This window comes from Lissotriton vulgaris, chromosome 12 (assembly GCF_964263255.1).
Source record: "Lissotriton vulgaris chromosome 12, aLisVul1.2, whole genome shotgun sequence".
In the NCBI taxonomy this organism is placed as follows: Eukaryota; Metazoa; Chordata; class Amphibia; order Caudata; family Salamandridae; genus Lissotriton; species Lissotriton vulgaris.
The window spans coordinates 717,334,880-717,357,003 of NC_141700.1; the positions used below are offsets into that span (position 1 = coordinate 717,334,880).

The 22,124-nt window shown below is 44.1% G+C and overlaps 1 protein-coding gene across 1 annotated transcript in view; it reads right to left on the reverse strand.

Moving 5' to 3' along the window:
* CTC1 (CST telomere replication complex component 1) overlaps positions 1-20,323 on the reverse strand; it is a 167,800-nt gene extending 147,477 nt beyond the window's left edge. Inside the window, exons 1-5 of the mRNA XM_086945964.1 lie at positions 20,188-20,323; positions 11,171-11,358; positions 10,402-10,654; positions 6,285-6,523; positions 5,199-5,340 (exon numbers count right to left, since the gene is read on the reverse strand). Of these exons, the coding sequence (XP_086802090.1) occupies positions 5,199-5,340; positions 6,285-6,523; positions 10,402-10,654; positions 11,171-11,358; positions 20,188-20,223 (858 nt within the window). The 5' untranslated portion in view covers positions 20,224-20,323. The remainder of the gene's footprint in view (positions 1-5,198; positions 5,341-6,284; positions 6,524-10,401; positions 10,655-11,170; positions 11,359-20,187) is intronic.
* Positions 20,324-22,124: the final 1,801 nt, after the last annotated feature.

Below are 22,124 nucleotides of genomic sequence, written 5' to 3' on the forward strand. Positions count from 1 at the left end.
TCTTGGGGAGGACTAGGACAGCGTAACCAATAGTAGTGGGAAAACAAGATACACCAGGCTTCTGATTGTTTTGAAAACTGGCCTATGATTCAACTGGTTTTGTTCTACCCACCCGCCTTCCCCAGGATCTGACCCAATCAAACACCTGATTGAGCCATGCTCTTCCTGGAGCGTGGCTGAGATGACTGGAACTTCGTCAGGATTCTACTGCTGCAAACAGGTAAGAACGCATTGGGAGTTGGCCCTTGACTTTATCCCAGCTGGTCTATGACTCTGAATCTTCGGCTCTTCCTTCCGCAGCTGTCGTTTCTGCTTCTGGATGTCCAATCACTGTCTATGGTGTTGTGTCAGCTTTTCTATCCATTTCTCCTCCGGCCTCGCTGTTTCTGCTATGCGTTTTTGTCTCCTCCTTCTCTAGTGATGTGCTCCATTGGTGTGAGAGTGTCTCCTTGTATTGGGTCCGGTTCCGGTACTAGACCTCAAACCTCGACTCCTCCAGATTCAGAAAGGCACACTTCTCGCAGGACTTGGAGTCACGCGCTGAACATAGACACCTTGGTACATAACACGGGGATTTGCCACAAGCATTTATTTACGACAATCCCTACATGGCTTAAACCGTGTAGTTTTAGGAAGGGACATAGTTTGCTAGCACCCTGAAAAAAATTGTGACAAAAAAATCATCAAGAGGTGAGAAAAAGTTGGGAGCGAGCTCTGCCTCCACATAGTAAGGCACAGAAATAAAGCAACTGATGTTGATTCTCAGGAGTGGTACTTATATGCAGCTCCATCGTCACTTACAGGAAGGAACAAAGTCAACGCGGAGCCACATGTAGCCACGTACCGGTGTGCAGGAGCATTGTGGTTAACTTCTTCTGGGTCCTGTCTGTGCCTGGTGATATTCTAAAGGTGAGGCATTTGGGGTTAGAAGTATCCATCAGAAAGGCAGATTTGTGAAAGAGAAATTGGAGGACCTAATGAAACCTACGCCTCAAGATATAAATCTTTTTATAATAAAACACACAAAAGAGTTCCTTAGTGCTCACCTAGATTCCCAGAGATACAGTAGACTGTGCAGATTTGGTTGTGAGAGATGTTGTAAGGGAGTCTTTTTTACAGGCAACCCTTGCTTTTCCTTTCAGAACAATACACAGTTTGTTGGCATGGATAAGCTGATAAATAGTTTCTGACAAAGAAACAGGGGCAATAATCCCACAGACAGCACTTTAGAAATAAGACCAAACAAAGACTTGCTTTTCATGGTGACCAGTCAGAAAAACATATTTCAGTGGAATCATGTTCCAAAGTGGAGAACAGCCTGCTTGCGCATGATGCAATATGAAGAACAATGCAACATGAAGAAGGACATCTATATCTTTAGCGTGAGCAGGAAAGACACTTAGGTCAACTAAGCCTCTACGCTTCCCTTTCAGACATATTACATGGGAATCTGAGATGAAGAAATTCTCCAGGCTCAGTAAAACATCACTAGAGGGTTGAACTTTGCCTTTGGCTACACTATAGTTTTCAATGACCACAGTTTTCTCTAGATTTTCCATTATTACTGAAACTCAGAGTTTGGCTCCAACTCTACTGTTTCTCTTAAAACAAGACCGTAAGGAAATGCCTCTTTTTGCATAACCATCTCCAAACTTTTGGACTGATGCTGCTGGTTTGTCAACTCTGAAAATGCCCTGGGGCCTGCCAACTAGGACCCAGAGCAAGTGCTCTTTCCCTTAAAAAGTGTATGTTTAATTGGTTTACACCCAACTGGCATAAGTTAACTTCCTTTTAAGCCTCTAGTATATGGTTTCTAATGTACTCAGGGCCAGTATGTTAAGTCTCCCTCGTGGACTGAAGGAGTTATTGTCCCACCACGAGTGTGACAAAACAATGTTTGGCTCCCAGTCTGCCACTGCAGACTGGTTAAGCAGTTTTTAAACTTCTAACTCGACTTTGGCATTTAAACCCTAAGCAAAGCCCTAACCACCCTTTTCAATTCTTATAAGTCACCCCTCAGATAGGCCTATCGAGTCCTAAAGGCAGGGAGCATTATAATGAAAAGAAGGCTTTGTGTTTTGATGCGTCCTGTCAGCAAAAATATTGTTATTTTTACCGTAGTGAGGCTAGTAGTCCCATTGGGGAGTATGGAGTTACACAATGACAACTGTGCTAACTTCCAAGTGGGAATAATAAATCTGGTACTTTGAGGTATCAAAAGAATCACCGCATTAAGTCTGATGTGTTGTTCAAGTTAAGTTTAATGTAACTTTTGCACAAATGGCAACTTTAGAAAGCTGCCACTTTGTTGCCCAAGTCTTCTAGTAGCCTTTACGATTGCAAACAACTGCTATCCACGAGACGGCCTGCTTCCCTCCTGGGAAGAGGAGGGAATGACTCTCAGGAAGAGGAACAAAGGGCTTTCCAAGGAAAGCGGTGTAACCTCCTCCTGGCAGGATTGCCAGAGTGAGTGTGAGCCCAAAAGGCGAGCTTCAATGGGTAAGTCGTCTTTGAAGGGCAAATTGTAGTTACACTAGGAAGAAGCTACTCTTTTTTTTAGGCAGACAGGCTGGCATCCCAGGCAGAGAAGAAAAAGCTGTTGTCAAACCAGTTTTTCAAGGGGAGGGTAGTCCCCAGGTAGCCACACCACTCGGTTGAGTTAGGGTGCTCCACACTGAGACAAGGGTCTTGCAATATCATGAGTGGGCGGAATAGTGTATTCTGGGATAGCTAGATTCCACATTTTACAGGAACTATCACCAGGTGGCAGGGAACATAGTAGCCCATTAGTTAGTTGAGTCACCACCCCCTTGACTCATAGCAGGCATAAAAGTGCCACACATGGCAAGCAGATCTCAGATCACTACTGTCTTGGAAAGAAGGCCAATAAAGGACTACCCCGCTGCTTCTTGGATTCAGCTAAAAGTGGCTGTACAAAAGACTGCTGAAGCAGAGGACTGGCCTACGGTGCCCAAATAGTGGAAATGTTGCCCATGTGAGCTGGAAAGAAAAAGTTACAGCCACACAGCCATAAACGCTGAGAAGCTGCACCCTTGTGATCCCAGAACCAAGGGCTCTGACCGCCACTGGACATCGAGTGCCTGGGACATCTAGTCCAGACACTCACAAGGTGCTCCCGAGTTTGATGGACCCATGAAGGCCATCAGAGTGTCCTCTAGTCACCCAGCAAAAAAGTTATTGCCAATTGAAGGAACAATTGGGTTCGCTGTAGTTGGAGACCAGTTGACCAGTGCCAAATTAACCTGAACTGGACTATGCCTGGGCACTGTGGGAGATCAAACCCTTAGGCAAGTCATCCGCCAAGCTCGAGGACTGAAGAGTGACCACAAGAAGACCCTCCAGACCTGCTCAGCATCCCAGCATCCTGTATCCCTTGTCGTTAGTAGCGGTTTTGTCTAAGATTTTGGGACTGGGCGGGAGACTGCTAAAATCAACAGGTAACTGTCCCCCTGTACCTGTCAAGTCACTGTGACTAGGTCCCTATCAGAGTTGGCATCCCTATCAGAGTTGGCATCCCTAAGACTACCCATATTCTTGTTTCCAACTTGCTTGTTATGGCTAACCCAAAAATGCCATTGGGGGTGATTACAATGATTCATTGCACTAAGTAAAAACGCATTGATTTATTGTTTCTTCTAAAAATCATATCTTTGGTTTACCCCAGTCGATATTTTTCATTCAGGTGCCAATTGAAAGATAAAAACATAACATATTTTTATAAATTGGTGTTGAAATCTTATTGTGTTATGTTTTCTTCTTATTTTACTATTTTGGTACTTCTTAATGCTTTACACTTTTTCCTTTGATAAAGCCTGACAGCTCTGTGCCAGAGCTACCAAGGACTAAGCTAAGGTTTTACAAACAAACTTAACTCGACCTAATAAGGAATTGCGTCACTATTACAAAGTTAGGTCGCACAACCACGCTATATAGCACATTTCTCACAGAGAGGTTTCCATTCAACATAGGAACAGACTGGGGAACCAAAAACAGCCTGGCAATGCTCAAACCAGCCCTGCTCCCTTCATCTGCTTCTGCAATGTCTCTCTTTCCATCCATCCATTCTCTTTTTCTCCTTCCCTCTCCTCTCTCTTCTCCCTCCCTTCCCTTTTACTGAGCCCACAATACACACATTATTATTGGGTTTTATTACAAACAAGATCTACTCCAATGTAAAGATATGCTGTCCCTGGTAAAGTCCTCCCCAGAGAGTATTCCCAAATTGCTTGATTGTAGTTCAGTCATAGTGGCTGAAAAAGGATCACCACAAATCCTTACCTAGATGATTGGATCAAAAACGTTAAGACATTCACGTCTCTGAAAGCGACGTTCTCGCTAACAGATGTACTAGGGCTTATGAGAACTGTCATCACTAGGGTGCCTTACCTAGGAGAAACATGGAACACAAATCTGAAAAGAGGGCCAACTCAAAGTTCACAACAGGTTCAACACGGACAAGGAGGACAGTGATGTCTTTGCTGGGTGCTATGGCTTCCTATATTTCTCTAATACATGGGGCTTCGCATGAAATTCCCAAACAGTGCTTGTATAACCAATATCTATTCATGTGTTCCTCCAACTTATTTATTTATATTGCACAAACAGTGAAACTAAATTGTCTCTAATCCTCAGTAGCATCAGATGTAATTCTTAGGGACATATTTAGACTAGACAGTGGTAGCATACTGCTCTTTGCAAGAGGGGGTGAACTCATTCGGACGCCACTCTTGTGCAGGACGTAGAGTCCAACATGGCTGCTCAGAGCAGTCAATTTCTCTCTAAAGTCCTTTATTTCCATGGTGACAGGCAAGTGTCCTTCAAGACAATACAACCACCCTTTACAACATTAAGTTTGAGACACCTATCAAGAGAAGTCAATGTGTTCACATTGGCAGATTTTGTGAGCAACGATGCATCTAAAAGCTGTACAAACCAAGTACACCATACTGCCGGTCTTATTATGAGCGTTGTAGAATCTTTCATGAACACCAAATCAAGTTATGTGCTCCCTATCGATACCGATATCTATGGGTCTCAAGTTATACACCACAAAACAATGGCAGGATAAGCAAATGGAACATGTAAAAAAAGAACAGAACTTGCAGATAAGATTCTGAAGTACTGCGGAGCAGAACATATACATAAATAACAACTGGAGAGCAGAGCAGCTTTCTTACCTGCACCAGAACGGGGAGGGAGACATCAGAAGAGAAGTCCTTCAGGAACAGGAAGAACATGGCACAATCGCGGATCTTCAGTATGGAGCTGACTCTGCACAGCTCTCCGACTAGTGTAAACAACGTCTTCCCACTCAAAGACCTGCAAGAGGACAGTCACATTACTTTACTGTCCAGGGGCAGCATTAGGAATATAATGCACTGTCCCACTCTGAGCTGCAGCGCGCACTAAAGTCTGTGCACCTGGTACAGACTGGGACAGTGAGCCATATCACAGCAAACTTTTCCACTGTAGGTGTAAACCAGTCACCGGTCTGCCTTTTACTGTGCAGGTGGCAGCCTGGCATTGGTTTGAAAGGGGGGGCAGAGATCCCCCTGTAGGGGTGCAGTGAGTGATTGCCCACACCTGCAGAGGGTGCCTGGGGGTTCTCCGGGACCCACTTTCCCCCCTTCCAAGGGGCACCATTGGGGAGGAGGGCTCACTGACTGTAATATGGCATGGACACAGAGGCAAAGGATCCCCTCAATTTCATGGAGGCACACCCTCATATAAATGTGGAAAAGCCAGACTGAGTTTGTACCAGCGCACGTTTGTATTAACACCTTCGCTGCTAATGGAATTCCCCTCCTGTGCTGCCCCTCATTGAAATGGGTGTGGTCGTGACGGAACCATTCCGTCATCAGCACAGCCCAACCGTGACTGATGACGGAATGGTTCAGTCACAAGCATCGAAGGGGTTAAAGAAGGAGCCATGTATGGAGCTGCACCCTCTTCTATAATGCAAAAGAGTCTTGGGGCAAAAAAAGCAGGTGAAAATTCGCACTGCGCTCCTCAGACACATTCGCTAATACGTCCCCTGGAGTGCACACGTTTCTTCATCAATACTTCAATTTTTATCATTTTTTGTATATCTTTAAAGATGGAGAACATTTTTAAAAAAAATAGGAGACCAGAAGCCTACTACATTAAAGATTGCAATACGAGTCTTTGGCACCTCTTTATATTTCTTTGCTTTTTATAACTTGACAAGCATCCTGAAAGGACTTAAATGCTGTCCTGTTCTAGTGAGACTGCTGCATACTCACCTGTCTTGGAGAAGCTGGATGGCTGATTGCACAGATATGGCAGTGATGGTCTCAGGTTCCCCAAGAACCTTTCCTTCCAGCTGAAGTGTCACCGGCAGTGTTGGTGGTCTCACGTGAACGGGAGCGGCATAGATTTCAAGGTACCCTCCTGGACGAGCATGAGTGTACTGGGACGGGATGTAAGCCCAGTTGGGGAACAGAAACAGATGCCCCAGCCATTCAAGGGAAAATTCCAGCATCTATAGAGAGAGATGGCATCATTCAGAAACTGCTGAACCCCAACCACAAGGATAAACACACCTGCCAAAGAAAGGTCTCTAGACTCAAGTGTGCACCACCACTATAAGCCAACAACAGGCTGAAGAAAATGGGCACACACTCTCTGAAGGAAAAGCAGCAGAGCATTTTCATCCACTTCACTATAAGTGAACAGCTAACAGCCCACAGGCGCACCCACTCCATCAATAAACACCAACCAGAATACAGCAACACTTCTTTTTTTTCCATTGCTACCTTTATTTTAGACATGATAGTAAGTTATGCAGACACAAGACATGATCACAGATCGAAACATTAAAATTAGAAACAACCTTGGAATAGATTGTAATTTTTCACTTTTATGGGAAATTCAAACCCAATTTGGTCCCAACTAAAACGTCTCCAGTCCTAAGTCCTAAGAGTCCACAGGCTAGATCTAAGAGTGTAAGGGTAGTTCGCTCCATAAACAGCAAAGTCCTTTAATCGCTAACAGTGGCATGTCGCTTGAGAAGGTGTCAAAAACTGACCGATAGTTCGCATTGTGAATATGCACTCTGCCAAATAAATAGTAGTGTGGAAACTCAGCTAAAAATGTTGAAGTATTAAAACACTATATCATTAGCACAGAGCTTCATAAACAAAGAAATACCCCATAGAAATATGCCCTCATGTGAAATACCATCATAAACAACCAAGGTCCGCAAACAGGGTGCGGTAATAGGCCAGTGCATGTTATATTGCCTCCACTTCGAGGACAAATCTTAGTAAATAAACCGTCCCTATAGGACAAAGCACTGCACATCACATATATCAGACAACAGGGCACAGGCCAAAACCTCTAAGAGGAGAGACAATAGTGTATATAAGCCCTTATAGGACGGGCCTGGTATGTAACAGATGACAGAGAATTATTTATAAACAAGATGTAGAGTGCAAAAATTGGAGCATCACCTGACAGAACAGATATATCCACAACTGAAAGTATACACTAAAAAAATACTACAAAATGATACGTTATGATTCCAAGGAAAAACCTCTCAGTTGTGGGTATGGTCACCAACTCCACGTTAAAAAACCTCATATACATGATCCTTTCCATTATAGTTCGACTGTGGGTGAATTATGATTCCACTGGTGACGGCTACTGGCTAAATTCAAAGATATTTAGTTATAATCATAAGATCACTTAAGATACGTTTCAATATAGATCTTTTTAGAGCTTGGTCCGTTTATAGAACTAAATCACCTATTGCTATAGAACCCTGTACGTGAAGAATAGTAATTTTCCAAAGTTTGCAAGCTCTGAAAGTTTGCAAATTGTCTCAAAGTCCACAAACCTCAGAAAACGAACCAGACATGTCAAGGTCTGCAAGACAGTGCACTTTTCTGCGAGACTGATATACAATATAGATAGGGTGTTTGGGCTCGGCTCAGAGAAGTATTTCTATCTCACCTCATGCATTCAGCGTTTGATGCACCATTCTGATTCCTATGAGCACTTGCATTGCGATGGATGCGGGACTATTTAAAATTTCTAAAATACACTAAATTATCATAGTTAAAAATTTAACACGAAAGCAATGCTTTTTGTTTTGTTTTTTCTCTGCAGTCAGCTTTTTTTTTAAATGTAGTCAGGAATTTTGAGCGAGTGTTTTACACACACACACACACACACATATGTGCGCGCGCGTGCGCACGCATACAAAAATAAACCCAGAGACACACGTCCTCTCCTAATCTTTTCACAGACACACACATGCACACAAAATGGCAGCCCGGGCACCTGCTCCAGTGAATGAGCCCTGATTTACCATGGGTTAGTCGGGTAGCTGGCACTCCCTACTAAATAGACCACTTTTGGGGTTTTGCAGCATGGGGTTCTACAAACATAGTCAAAATAATAGTGTGCAGTTTGAAAAATCTTAACAGTTTGGAGCATAGACTGCTTGACTGAGAGTTGTAGAAGTTAAGCAGACTGCTGTCAAAGCTCTATGGGCCGGGATCCAAAATAAATAGATATCTCACCATCCTCTTGCCTACGCTTTTTATTTTATTATTATTGTGGTGAGTGCCTTGTAACTGCACTTGGCTTATTTTCCAATGTGTGTAATCAGTCCCATGTATGCTTCTTCTTCTTTATTTTTTTGGGGATTACAGTTCCAACAACAACCCACAACGATAAAGCAGTAAATTAAAAAGGAAGTAAACATCACAAAGCAGCAATCTTGTAATACTTTTTATTAAAGAAAAAAATAATAATTCAAATATGCCTACTGTGCATATAGATGCATAGAAGGCGGCTATCTCTGAATGATGATTTTTCTATCTTTTTAAGAAAAATCATTAATATAAGGTTGCCTGCACACGAACAGCCACCATCTTGGAAAAAAGCATTGGGAAACCAAACAGATTGCATAGCCAAAATCGATTGATTTTTGACAATACTTGTGGACAATGTAGTCCGCATATCTTTAAATGTTATAGATGTAAATACGGCAAAGCCACTGAACTAAAATATAACAAATTTAGAAACAGCACAGGGAAGAAAATGTTGGCTGCGTACATATTAAATTTGGTGCCATTCTGTTCAGCCATTTTTGCAATATCCTCAAGCAAATAATATAGAATTTTCTTTTACCCTCTTAAGTGCTGCGCCTATACCAACGGCCGACGGCACCACTACCTCGGGAGTGCTGCCCTCGGCCTTTGGACGTTCCAGCTGCACCTGCGCAATGGAACGTTCAGCACTGGAGCTGGACGTTCCAAAGCAGCTAAGGAGTTACACACCTTCATTCTGAGACCATTAGTTTTATCTTTTGAACTTCTTGAAAATTTTCAAAAATAAATCAGTTTATTTGTTTGGTCTCATCGAAGTTTTTAAATTTGTAAAAGTATCCATTTAAAAAAAAGTTTTCTCAATGGAAAATGTGTAGTAATTATAATTACAGAGAAGCTAAGCTCATGTATAATTTAGGTTTATAGTTTTGTCGTCGTTTTAAAGTAAGGGAATTTATCAAGAGGATTATTACTGTACGTGTATCCTTTGGCTTTGGGTACACAATATATATTTTTTTTAAGAATGATATACTCTCCACCACACCTTCAACTCCTGACCAGCTGTGACAGAAAACACACAGTCACAGATTCAGAAAACTTCTGCATCGGTTAGAAATGTAAAAATTTACCGCATGAAAAATTTGGTTAATATAGAGATCTTCTGAAATCAAAGGCCACATGCATTTGTGTGATGAATCAGCAGGGACTGAATGTGTCATCGTGATGAATATACCATCCTCTTGTTAAAATTAGAGAGCAACATCTCAGCTTTACTACAGAGTATATATACTACGAAGCTCCACCAGCACTAGGAGACAGATTGCTACAAGCATTCTACATTACTTCTCCGCGCTATGCCAGTGATAGGTAGGTGGTAGACTTCTCCTCCTAGTCACTGTATGGTGGGCACCTCATCCCCTGGATGGACTGTGATGGCATCTACATGAGCAGGTTGCGGCAGTAGGCCACCTTTGAAACTCATATCATTCCGCCTGTACTCGCATCACAGTCATTAGCTGTTACGGAGAACACTACAGGAGAGAGGTGTTGCAAAACACAAGAGGTCATGCACAACTCTGTTCTAGAAATAGTTTTACCTTCAGACAACTGAATAAAGCATTAGTTTTCCCTTTGCGGACTACTTCTGTGGCTTGGCATGGGTAACAGGGAGAGTGATGAGGGCCTAAATCAGCAGAAGATGGAGGGGGTGAGGTTACTGAAAATTGGGCAGCTAACCCACTAGGTAAATGGTAAGCCCTCCCCTCCTCCATCATCACTCAAGTGTAGACGATTCTTCTTGTACCTCACACGCCACCACTCCAGTCTTGTCCCGGACATAGAGACTTCCATCAGGAGAAGACTTGCAGCCAGGCTGAAGTTGCCCTTCGTTTGTTAAATAACCCATAAGAATCAGGTGAGCCCGGGGCAGCTCCTTCTGCCCCGGTACCGTTTGCCTCCCCTCATGGGCCCATTGTTCGTATCGGCTGGTGCTCCAGTTCAAGTGGCTGCAGACCGGCGTGCTCTGCTGGGAGCAGAGGTCCGCCAGCGTCAGGAAACTAAAACAAAGCAACAGAACAAGTTAAGGAGAAAACGTTTTCCAGGGTAAAAAAAAGTTTAAATGAGCTTATGCAATTGGCTCATGGTGAAGCTAATGTAATTGGCAAATTGCCCTGTTTGACTAATATACTTAGGTAATATTTCACCATAATTTGGGACTTTGGAGGATTTCACAAAACCTTATCTAATGTTATTTGCCGACTGTACGCAATACTCAACAATCGACCTATGTAAAATAAGCAAAATATATTGTGAAATGTATAAATGTGTTACTGCCACAATTGGTGGCGACTCAGATGTATACTTTTTTGTCAAAAAACACAAGGCCCTCTTAGAGAAGGGGGGGGAATGGGGTGGGGGGGCCATGGCATGCATAGAATTACTGACAGATTGCAACTTTACAACTCTGTGAAGGGTTGGATTCCAAGTAAGTGATTTCCATCATTACTCTTACCTAACCTTTCCACACATTGAACTATTGCTAGAAAGATGAGGTGGATAACTGGTTGTGTTACCTGTAGCTGAGAGGCAAGTGGGCCCGCTCTGGCTCCGTGCGGCCAGTGTTGGAGTGAAGGACATTCTTTATGCTTTGGATTACTGCTGCTTGTAGAGTTTCACAGCTTTGCACAGACTTGGACAACTCACTTTCCAAAAGCAGAGCATGTTTAGTATAATGATGCGAGGCCAACAGCCAGTTCTCTTCCTGTAAGAAAATAGAGGAAACCAGAATGTGGCTTATCAGTTAGGGCCTGCAAAAACTCAAAGCCTGCCTGCACCTGTGTCCAACCTCCCATCACCACACAAAACATGGCCGCCTACAAGGCCAACGGCTACACGCCTTCACAGTAAGTAGAGATGGCAAGGTGTTACCTGGTCATTAACATAAGACAATTGCCTGATAGTCAGCAACATCAGACCCTTCAGGGATAGTCACCAGTTTTGTTTGCAGTAAAATTAATATGGGTGGCGGGTTGGGGGGAAGTAGGCTGAAAAAAGTAATGTCAAGACTGTGGTTTACTGGAAAAATAAAATGAAAAAAGTAACTCGAAAAAAACCTTAAAAGTATCTTGTGCCTTATAGGGCAAAGGTAAATGTACTGGGAGCAAAGGCAAGGAGGCATCCTCATGTTAGAGAGGAGCATTTACAGCGAAGTGGGAAAGGGGGCAGGAGATTAGTAAAGGGTTGCTGTGCCTCATGGATTAGTAGTGTTAAGAAGTAGTTGAGGGCTTTAGGGATCAGGGAAGGGTAGCATGGGGGTAGTCATTCGTTTATGGATTAGGAAAGGGTAGCATTATTGGGTAATTCATGGTTTTCAGGGTTCAGGGATGAGTAGCATCACAAGACAGCAAAGGATTTCAGATTTCATGGGAATGTAGTGCTATGGGTTACTAAGGATTTTTAGGGTTCACAGAAGTGTAGTAATAAGAGGAAATATATTTTTTAGGATCCGGGAACAGTAGCCTTAATGGACAGTAAGGGTTTCTTTTGTGTTCAGGGAAGGGTAGCATTAAGGGGTAGTTCCAAGATTTTAGGGTTCATGGATGAGTAGCATTAACAGGTGGTAAGGGTTGTAGGGTTTAAGGAAGGTAGCAACAAGGGGTAAGGTGTTTATGTTCAGATACAGGTATCATTGAGGGATAGTAAAGGGCTTTTAATGTTCTGGAAATGGAGTGTTTAGGGGGAGTAACTTTTTTTAGGGTTCAGGGAAGGTAGCGTTAAGAGATAGTAAGGCGTTGGTATGGTTCATGGATTGGTAACATTACAAGGCAAGTAGGGGATTTTAGGGTTAAGGTGGCCGTAGCATTAGAAGACAGTTCTGGGATTAAATAGTTCATGGGTGAAAGGCATTAAGGGGCACAAAGGAGTAATTGTTGTACAGTTACCTAAATTAAAGAATGCATGTAAAAAACGACTTATAAAATTCTACATTTTTGGAACTGTCATAGGTAATTATGAATGAAACAATATTATTGCCTCAGCAAATTCAACTTGACTTTAGGGTAGTGGACATTTTAGAAAAGGAATTTATTAAATTAAAAAACACGAATGCAGTACTACAGATTTCACTAGGAATTCCTTATTTTTATGCGGGCTCATTCATAATCTACCAATTTCTGTCCGCTTGGACTTACCAAAGCCCCCAGAATCAGTAACTATCCATCCGCTGGAGAGCACCTTTTGAATACCAGACTGCTTTACAAGTGGCTAGAAATTGTGCCCTTGAGTCTTGCCTACTCATTTAAAAAAAATATATAAACGCAATTGAAACACAGACCCTGGAGTGCGAGTCATTTGTGTGGTTCCTGAAAAAACGCTGGTCGGGAGCCCTTTTATATTTATTTAATTTATGATAGCATAACCCTAGCTGGTGTGGTAAGGAAAAAATCAAAACTATAGTGTGCTGACCCATAAAATATATTTTACATTAGATATTTTGTCAATCAAAAAGACAGCAAATAGGTCTATTTTTTCAACTTTTTGCACAGATCAGTTATCAATTCCACAAACATTATGTTGAGCCAGTGATGAGAGGTAGCTTGTGATACTGATGTCCATCTAATGAAAAGACCCCATCTTATCCAAAGGTAATGAAGAAGTTTATTTCGAAAGCCTCAATGTAATTTACAATATGAGCCATAAAATGAGAGATCTGGCTCAAACAATATGGGCATCAGTAAATAAGGGCAGCTTTAGGAGAAGCCTCATAATCAGCAGGCACTACATGTGTTGGCATAAACTCCTGACTAGTGTCTCCATTGTTAAGGCATCAGTGAAGGACAACAGTGACAATTGCAGCACCTTAGATCAATTATTAGGAAGAGCTTGCCATCATGGTCTTCAGCCAGTGAAGGAGGATACCATATCTGCGGATATCTCGATGTCAAACACTTCTAATTTCTACGACTTCTATGACGCCTGGGAGACAGCCTCCAGTTACTGGACAAGTATATACGAAAAAACGGTTTACTGTGGAGGAGGCGAATAAGGAGACTGAATGAAGTCCATTAAATAAGAGCCCTTAATCTAATATGGGTTTGAATCGATGTATTCAAGTTGTATCTTGAGAGTGACCCGGGCCATCCTATTGACCTGGGATTCTAAATGTTTCCGGCCAATCCTTAACACACCAAAATATGTGGTCTTCTTCTGGTATAATTCCAATTATGAAAGAAATGTGGCATTAGAGGCAAACCACCTTGCTATCATCCAGTATAACTTCTGAACTCAGGCTGTGCGGAACATACTATTGGGCAGGTCTACACAGAGCCCTGAATGTTTTACAAAGAAGCCCCAAATACGGTATCCATAAAACCCTGGTATTTTTAGAGGCTTATTATTCCCCATATAGAATACACTTAACACAGTAAACCCAGAGCTTGCATGCAGACTTCAAAATACTGTATGAATGTGTGACCCGAGAAAATACACACAGAAACCTTTTATTCTACAAACAGAACCACAAGTTGATGCACACACCAGAACCCTGAATACTGCGTGCACAGAACTTTAAGGCTGCACATGTGAAACATGACATCATCTTAACACATGGGGTGGCGGGTTACAAAATGTGCTTAAGGGTACAGTATATAAGCAATCGGAACTGTAAATACATGTGTGCAAAAGTGAAAGCATGCTGCAAACAGGCGCAGCTGTTTGTGAAAAATTTCTCCCCATGGCTAATAGTGGGTGTTCTCCGTAGTCCCGTGAAGTTGAAGGTGAGACCTTTAGCAAAGAATAACTGATCACATGATTTTGCTTTAACTTTCAGTGTATTCGGGTGCCAAACGCCTACTAAGTGTGTGTGTGTGTGGGGGGGGGGGAGGGGGGGGGGACGTATACAGGCAGCATTATTAGTTGTTAGAATATCAAAAGCAGCCCTGCCAAGCATCACGTATCAGGCGTGATACTAACGCATTTCAGTGTGGTAATCCGCATTACTGCACTGAAATGCATTGTCACGCATATCTGTATTGTATCTCAACCTTAACTGAAAGCTCCAAGGGCACGTAGCAGCAGTGCACCGCCCGTAGCGCAGGCTTTCGCTCTCACACTGGGAGCCAGGCTCACAGTGACAACTGAACTGCTGTGCCAGACTTATGATGGATTAAACATCATATGTGATCATGGGCGTCATGATCCCAGGTAGTGTCCAATAAGACCAGTCAGGCTGTTGCTTACAATTGCGCCACGGGGGAAGTCAGATTGTGCTGCCAGGGAGCGGGAAGTTTGGAGGAAGGCGCGGCTTCGCGCTGGCTGGTATGTGGGTGGTGCCGTAATAATAAGATTGAATGCAATAAAGAAACCTCTTTGGAAGAGATTCTCTTGGAACCAGGGAAAGGTCATAACTCTAAACAGATAACAACTTTTTCAGTTCGAGTCTGTCAGACGGTTGACTAAATTCCAAGTCAAGTCAAGTCAAGTCAAATAATTTATATAGCGCACTACATACCCAGAGGGTCTCAAGGCGCTTAGGGAGGGGAGGAGGATTACTTGTCAAATATCCATGTTTTAAGTTGCTTTCTGAATGCTAGGTGGTTCTGGGTAAGGCGAAGGTAAGTGGGGAGTGAGTTCCATGTTTTAGCTGCCAGGTATGAGAAGGATCTGCCTCCCATGGTGGACTTGTTGATGCGAGGTACAGTGGCGAGGGCTTGGCTGGAAGAACGTAGTTAGCGGGAGGGGGTGTAGAAGGACAGTCGTGAGTTGAGGCATTCTGGTCCGATGTCGTAGAGTAATTTGTGTGCGTGGGTTAGCAGTCGGAAAGTGATCCTCTTATTGACGGGAAGCCAGTGGAGGTCTTTCAGGTGACCAGAGATGTGTTCGTTACGCGGGATGTCTAATATGATCCTGGCTGAGGCGTTTCGGATCCGTTGGAGTTTCTTCTGGAGTTTAGCGGTAGTACCTGCGTAGAGGGTGTTTCCGTAGTCCAGTCGGCTCGTGATCAGAGCATGGGTGACAGTTTTTCTGGTTTCGGTGGGGATCCAGCGAAATGTTTTTTTGAGCATGCGAAGAATGTTGAAGCAGGATGAGGATACGGCGCTGACTTGTCTGTTCATTGAAAGTGAAGAATCCAGGATAACGCCTAGGTTCCGTGCGTGGTCTGTCGGGATGGGTGCTTTTCCAAGGGCTTCCGGCCACCAAGAGTCGTCCCATGCAGAGGGGGATGTACCTAAGATGAGGACTTCTGTTTTATCCGAGTTCAGTTTCAGACGGCTGTGTTTCATCCATTCGGCAACTTCTTTCATTCCTTCGTGTAGGTTAGTTTTCGCGGTGCTGGGGTCATTGGTTAGAGAAAGGATCAGTTGAGTGTCATCCGCGTAGGAGATGATGTTGAGATTGTGTTGGCGAGCGATGGCTGCGAGGGGGCTCATGTATACGTTGAAGAGGGTGGGACTGAGTGAGGATCCTTGTGGTACGCCACAGATGGCTTCAGTGGCCTCGGACTTGAATGGTGGAAGGCGGACTCTCTGGGTTCTTCCGGTGAGGAACGAGGTGATCCATTCAAGTGCTTTTCCTTGTATTCCGATGTTTCTGAGGCGTTGTAAAAGGGTGCTGTGGCAGACTGTGTCGAAGGCTGCAGAGAGGTCGAGGAGGATGAGGGCGACTGTGTCTCCATTATCCAGTAGAGTTCGAATGTCGTCTGTTGCTGCGATGAGGGCGGTCTCAGTGCTGTGTTTTTCTCGGAAGCCAGATTGTGAGGAGTCGAGGGATTTGTTGGCTTCGAGGAAAGCGGCGAGCTGGTTGTTGACAGCTTTCTCGATGACTTTGGCCGGGAAAGGAAGGAGCGATATGGGGCGATAATTTTTTTGTTCGGTGGGGTCCGCTGTGGGTTTTTTCAGAAGGGCGGTGAGTTCAGCGTGTTTCCAGCTTTCCGGGAAGGTGGCGGAGTTGAAGGAGCAGTTGATGACGTCTCGGAGGTGCGGTGCTATGACGCAGTCTGCTTTGTTGAAGATGTGGTGAGGACATGGGTCTGTGGGGGATCCTGAGTGGATGGAGTTCATCAGGCGGATGGTGTCCTCAGTGGAGATTGGGTTCCAGTCGTAAAGGGTGTTCAAGGGGGGAGAATGTTCAGCAAATGGTTGGGTGGGTTGGTCTCCGGGTTGGTTGTCGAAGCTGTTGTGGATGTCTGCAATTTTGTTGTGGAAGAATAAAGCCAGGGAGTTGCAGAGGGCTTGAGAGGGGGTGATGTCGTTGGAGTTGGCCGAGGGGTTGGTGAATTCCTTGACGATGTTGAAAAGTTCCTTGCTGTTGTGGGCGTTGTTGTCTAATCGATCCTTGAATGCTGTTTTCTTGGCCTTTCGGATTAGTTGGTGGTGAGTGCGGGTGGCGTTTTTGAAGGCGTCCTTGGTGCTAGTGGTTGGGTCTTTTTTCCAGGCCTTTTCAAGGGAGCGGCAGAGTTTCTTGGACTTCTTAAGATCATCGTTGAACCATGAGGCCTTCTTGCTGCCAGGTTTGCTTTGACGTTTTTTCAGTGGTGCTAGGATGTCGGCGGTGTTGGATAACCATAGGGTGAAGTTGGCGGCGGCTTGGTCTGGGTTAGAAGAGTGGGTTGGGGTGTTTAGAAGGAGCGATGAGGAGATCTGGTCGATGGTGATTTTGTTCCAGTTTCTTTGCAGAGTAGGTTGGAGGTGGTTGGTGGGTTTCGGCTTGTTGTAGGTGAAGTGAACGCAGCTGTGGTCAGTCCAGAGGAGATCCGTAGTGTGGCTGAAGGAGACATGATTGCTGGAGGTGAAGATGGGGTCGAGTGTGTGACCTGCGATGTGGGTGGGGGAAGTGACCAGTTGTTTAAGTCCGAGGTTGGCGAGGTTGTCCAAGAGGGTGGTAGTGTTGCAGTCGTTGTTCTTTTCAAGGTGAAAGTTGAGGTCTCCCAGAAGGATGTAATCTTTGGAGGGGAGCGCGTGTGGAGTGATGAAGTCTGTGATGTCTTCACTGAATTTTGCGCGGGGTCCTGGTGGTCTGTAGAGGAGGGTGCCTCTGAGTGTGGTCATGGGGTCGATGTGGATCTGGAAGTGAAGGTGTTCAGAGTTGGCGAGGTTGACGTCAGAGCTGGTAGAGATGTGGATTGATTTTTTATGGACGATAGCGATTCCTCCTCCTGTGTGGCCGGTACGGTCCTTGCGTGTGATCTTATAATCTTGAGGGATGGCAATGGTGATGTCTGGGGCGGAGGAAGCGTTCATCCATGTTTCTGTTAGGAAGGCGACGTCTGGAGAGATGGTGTCTAGTAGATTCCATAGGTCAATGGCGTGTCTGTGGACCGATCGGGTGTTGAGAAGGATGCATTGTAGGTGGTTGGGGTCGGGAATCTGTGGTGTGGTCGTAGCGGAGATGTTGTCGGTGCCGATGAATTTGCAGGAGTAGCAGGAGAAAGGTCCATGGGTGTGTCCAGGAGCGGCTTGGACGCAGTTGGGGGCGCGACCGGTGTTAAGGGCTAGGAGGGTGGTGGCATCGTAGGTAATGCGGGAGGGCTGGGCAATGCGAGGGCCAGGGGGTCTGGCGCTGGGCGCGGTCCAGGCGCGGACGGGCGTAGACGGGCTTACCTTTGGCGCACCTTCGGCGCGGATTGGGCGCGTGGACGCTGCGCGTTGAGACATCTGACATTTAAAGGATGGTGGATGGGGCGGAGCGTGGGAGGGTCAGCCGGGAGGCGTGAGCGAGGTGGGGGAAGGGCCAGGGGCTGATAAACAAAATGGCAGTAACAACAGAACAGAACAGAGAGCACGTATGGAGAGGGGCTGTCTTGACAGCATGGGCAAGAAGATCTACTCTGCAGCAGTAAAACAAGCTCCGCTGAAGGGTGAACCGTGCGAAGAAGCTTGTTCTAAAACCAACGGTAAAACATAAATGCAGCAAGTTTCTTTTTTAAATGGCATAAATTGTTCCTCGTTGCTACACAGTGCATGCAGTTCTCTTGTTGTCTCATGCAAGTAAGTTATCTGTGTAGGGGATGGTGCGCTGGCTTCCGGGGTAGCACACTTTACTGGAGTGGCATTTCGAAATAATTCAGCCTGCCTGGCTGTGACCGCTGTGTATGTCTCACAGCCTCTCAGGCTTGCCCAGAAATCATGCTGTCATGACACTTATGACGGCAGCAGCTAGAGTCCATGAGACAGAGAGCTGACTCTAATTAATTTATGGCTTATAGTGGTCTGAGGCAGCTGAGCTTTATGTTAGGGCCTCGTACATTGTGTTATAGAGAGTCCTGTGGTTTTGCAGTCTAAACCCAAGTGCTCGCTCTTTGTGGAGTTAATTCTTAGCTCAGCTATGTGACCTGCTTTCTAGATGTCCGCTTTTTATTGTTTTCTAGTGGTGACATCTGAGGCTGCTGTTAGTAGATACTTCAAAAGTCTTACTTTCCTGCTTACAGCATTGGCTTATGAATAAGGTGGCCCCTGCATTGGCAACTTTACCAACTCAGTTAACCTCACTGCAAGTGATAAACCTTTTCCCATTACATTATTTTTTTGCATGACCTCGTCTTGGACAGCAAACACCTCCTGGTAAAAGTGGTTTGTTTAATTCTCCTTATTTCACCATGGCATGCTGCTCATCTTTTATTTTTGCCCATTTGAAAATGCTTCTGCGTTTTTATTCCCATTAGTCAATACAATATCCCATCCAAAATTCACAAGTTTATTATATGATCAGTATTGTACAAGACAAGCAATTAAACAGCACAAGAATAAAACACACACAGTTTTTCTATCACTTTTATGAAATATGTGAGAAAAGAAGGCTCGGTGTCAAGAACAGGAGTACGGGCATGGTCTTCAATGCTATGTCATGTGAAGAGAGAGATGCATGCCCTCTTTCATAGCTGCCAAGGTTTCAAACTGCTATGTGTGAGATTTTGATACCTTCGTTGTAATTATGAGCCAGCCACCTCAGGCATTTGCAGCAATTGCATGATCTTAGTTTCTCGGGGTTCAAATGGGTCTAACTTCTGATATGTATACGTTTCCCTCATCTTCATTGCTTGATGTTCTGCTCCGCAATAAAGTGTCACTCATAGTCGTTGAAATGTCAATCACAATTACACTGAAAACATGAGAATGTCACACATAGCAATCTGAAACCTTGGCTAAAGAATACTAATGTTTAGAGATTGCATTTTCGTGCTGCACACGTTTGCCAACCCTGATTAATAATTTGATCCACTGGTGCGGCATAATTTCAGTTTGATTTAAAGCCACAACAGTAAACATTTAATTTATCTAGCATGAGTAGTACACACTTTGTTACTGATCGTTTACCGACTAAATATCGTTATTACCCCTAAAAACAATGATCGTGAATTTTCATTTCTACTTCCGGGTCACGAGAAACAGACAAACACAAGCGATTTTAAACTGTACTTCTAGCAGTCGTCACCACTTCCGGAAACACAGCCCGGAAAACGAGCGTGGCGGTGGAGCTGGGACAACCAACTGCACATTCACGCTCCCGCCTTTGAATGTGTCTGCCGCCCAGCCCGGGAGTCCTCAACTCTGAGGACGATCCGTCTCCAGTAGTCGGTTCTCTTCCCACCACTCACCGCACTATTCAGAACAGTTGCCCTCTCCTCTGCCATTATGTGCAGGAGCCTTTGACGGCATCGCCATTCCAAACAGGTCTCCCAGCAGCATCTACGGCAGAACCAGACACACGCAGACAGTGAACCGAAACAGCAACATGGCGCTGCACGGAGAGCGGCAGAAGTGCCGAAATAAAGGAAAGACTAAAAAGGACGGGCTCAAATGGGCGCGAAATAAAGGCAACCACCTGTTCTTACGGCTGTCTTCTAGTATAGTCGCAATATTAAGAAGATTAATAAAATCGGTAGGTTCTAAAGTGGCACAGGATCATACATGCCAATGAACCCGATTAAGGAGGGATGCTCCCGATTTTTTGAAGCAACAATTGGGTTTATTTCATCAGTCTCCCTCTTAAAGTTGCCTCTGGTTGAATAGAAGTCAACAAGGAAAATACATTCCCCCTATTTTTTTTTCCTCAAGCTCGACCACGTTCCTGTTCTAAAATCATCATATAATCAATCATAGCATTTGTAAAGCGCACTACTTACCTGTGAGGGTCTCAAGGCGCTGGGTGGGGGGGGGGAGGGGATTGGGGGTGGGGGGGGGAGGCTGCTACTGCTCAAAAAGCCAGGTCTATAAATGCATAAGCATCTACTGGCTTCAGCGCCAAACATGAAAGCTGAAAGTTTTTTGTTTTATATTTTGCATATAAAATGCTGGTATTTGAATGTACATTAAATACAATCTTTTATGTTCCACCTCTGCCCTCCTCACCATATTTTGGCAAATATTTCTACCGATTTCAGGCTAACTCTTCTACAGATTTGGACTGCCTCCTCTATTTTATATATATATATATATATATGTATATATATATATATATATATATATATATATATATATATATATATATATATATATATATATAGTATTTATATAGTGCATACTATCCATTACGTGGCATTGAAGTCAGCGGTGTAACAAAAACCTGATGGGGCCCAACAGCAAAGTACATGGAGGGGGCCCCCCACTCAGGGCTGACTGAGCTATGATGTGGCATGAAAGAAGCATGTGAAAACTGAATGCACAGGCTTAGAAATGTACAGATTTTTGTCAATACTTCCCTACTCTCTAAAAGTAGTCTAGAGTATAGACTTCACTAACCACCGTGTTATGTTTTTAATTGTGAGTTTTAATGCCTGATTTTGTTTTTCTCTAGACCATGGGTACTCACAAATATTTCCTCAGGGGCCGAAATGCACTGTCCGGTTAATCACCGGGGGCCGCACATATGACTGTGGAGGGATGGGCGATTTGGGAGCAGGGCTAAAAATCTGTGCTTAGCATAGTGTGCCACCCTACTGGTATTTTGTGGTTTGTCATTGCTTCCAGATATATCAGATACAACAAGTAACATTATACCTGCAACAAGTCAGGACTATTGGCTTTGTCAATGATTATTAGTTGCATGAGATAAATAAACAACAACTGTGGCTTTGTTGTATATAATATATAAAATTGAAAATGCTTCAGTTCTGAAACGATGAAACTGTGAAAGAATTAAAACGGGCCTATTTCAAATTGCGTAAAGGCTTCAAAGGCTTTGTGCAGTGGTGCTGATGTTGAATTGAGATTTTTTTCTTTCTTTCACCTTGAGGGCGAAAATGGAGACCCCAGAGGTTGTTAGTTGCATAAAATAATAAGCAAAAACTATGGGTTTGTTGTATATAATATTGAAAATGCTTCAGATCTGAAATGTTGAGACTAAGAATGAAAACGAGTCGATTTGAAATGACAAAGATTGTTTGAGCAGTGGTGCTGCAGCCAAGTTGATATATATATTCTTTCAACCTGAAGGTAAAAATGAGCCCCCGATAGCGACTCATCTCAGCACCTGCTTTTAAGCACCTAGCCCACTTAAAGCCATGCCTGTTTACTCCGGGGGAACAACAAACTC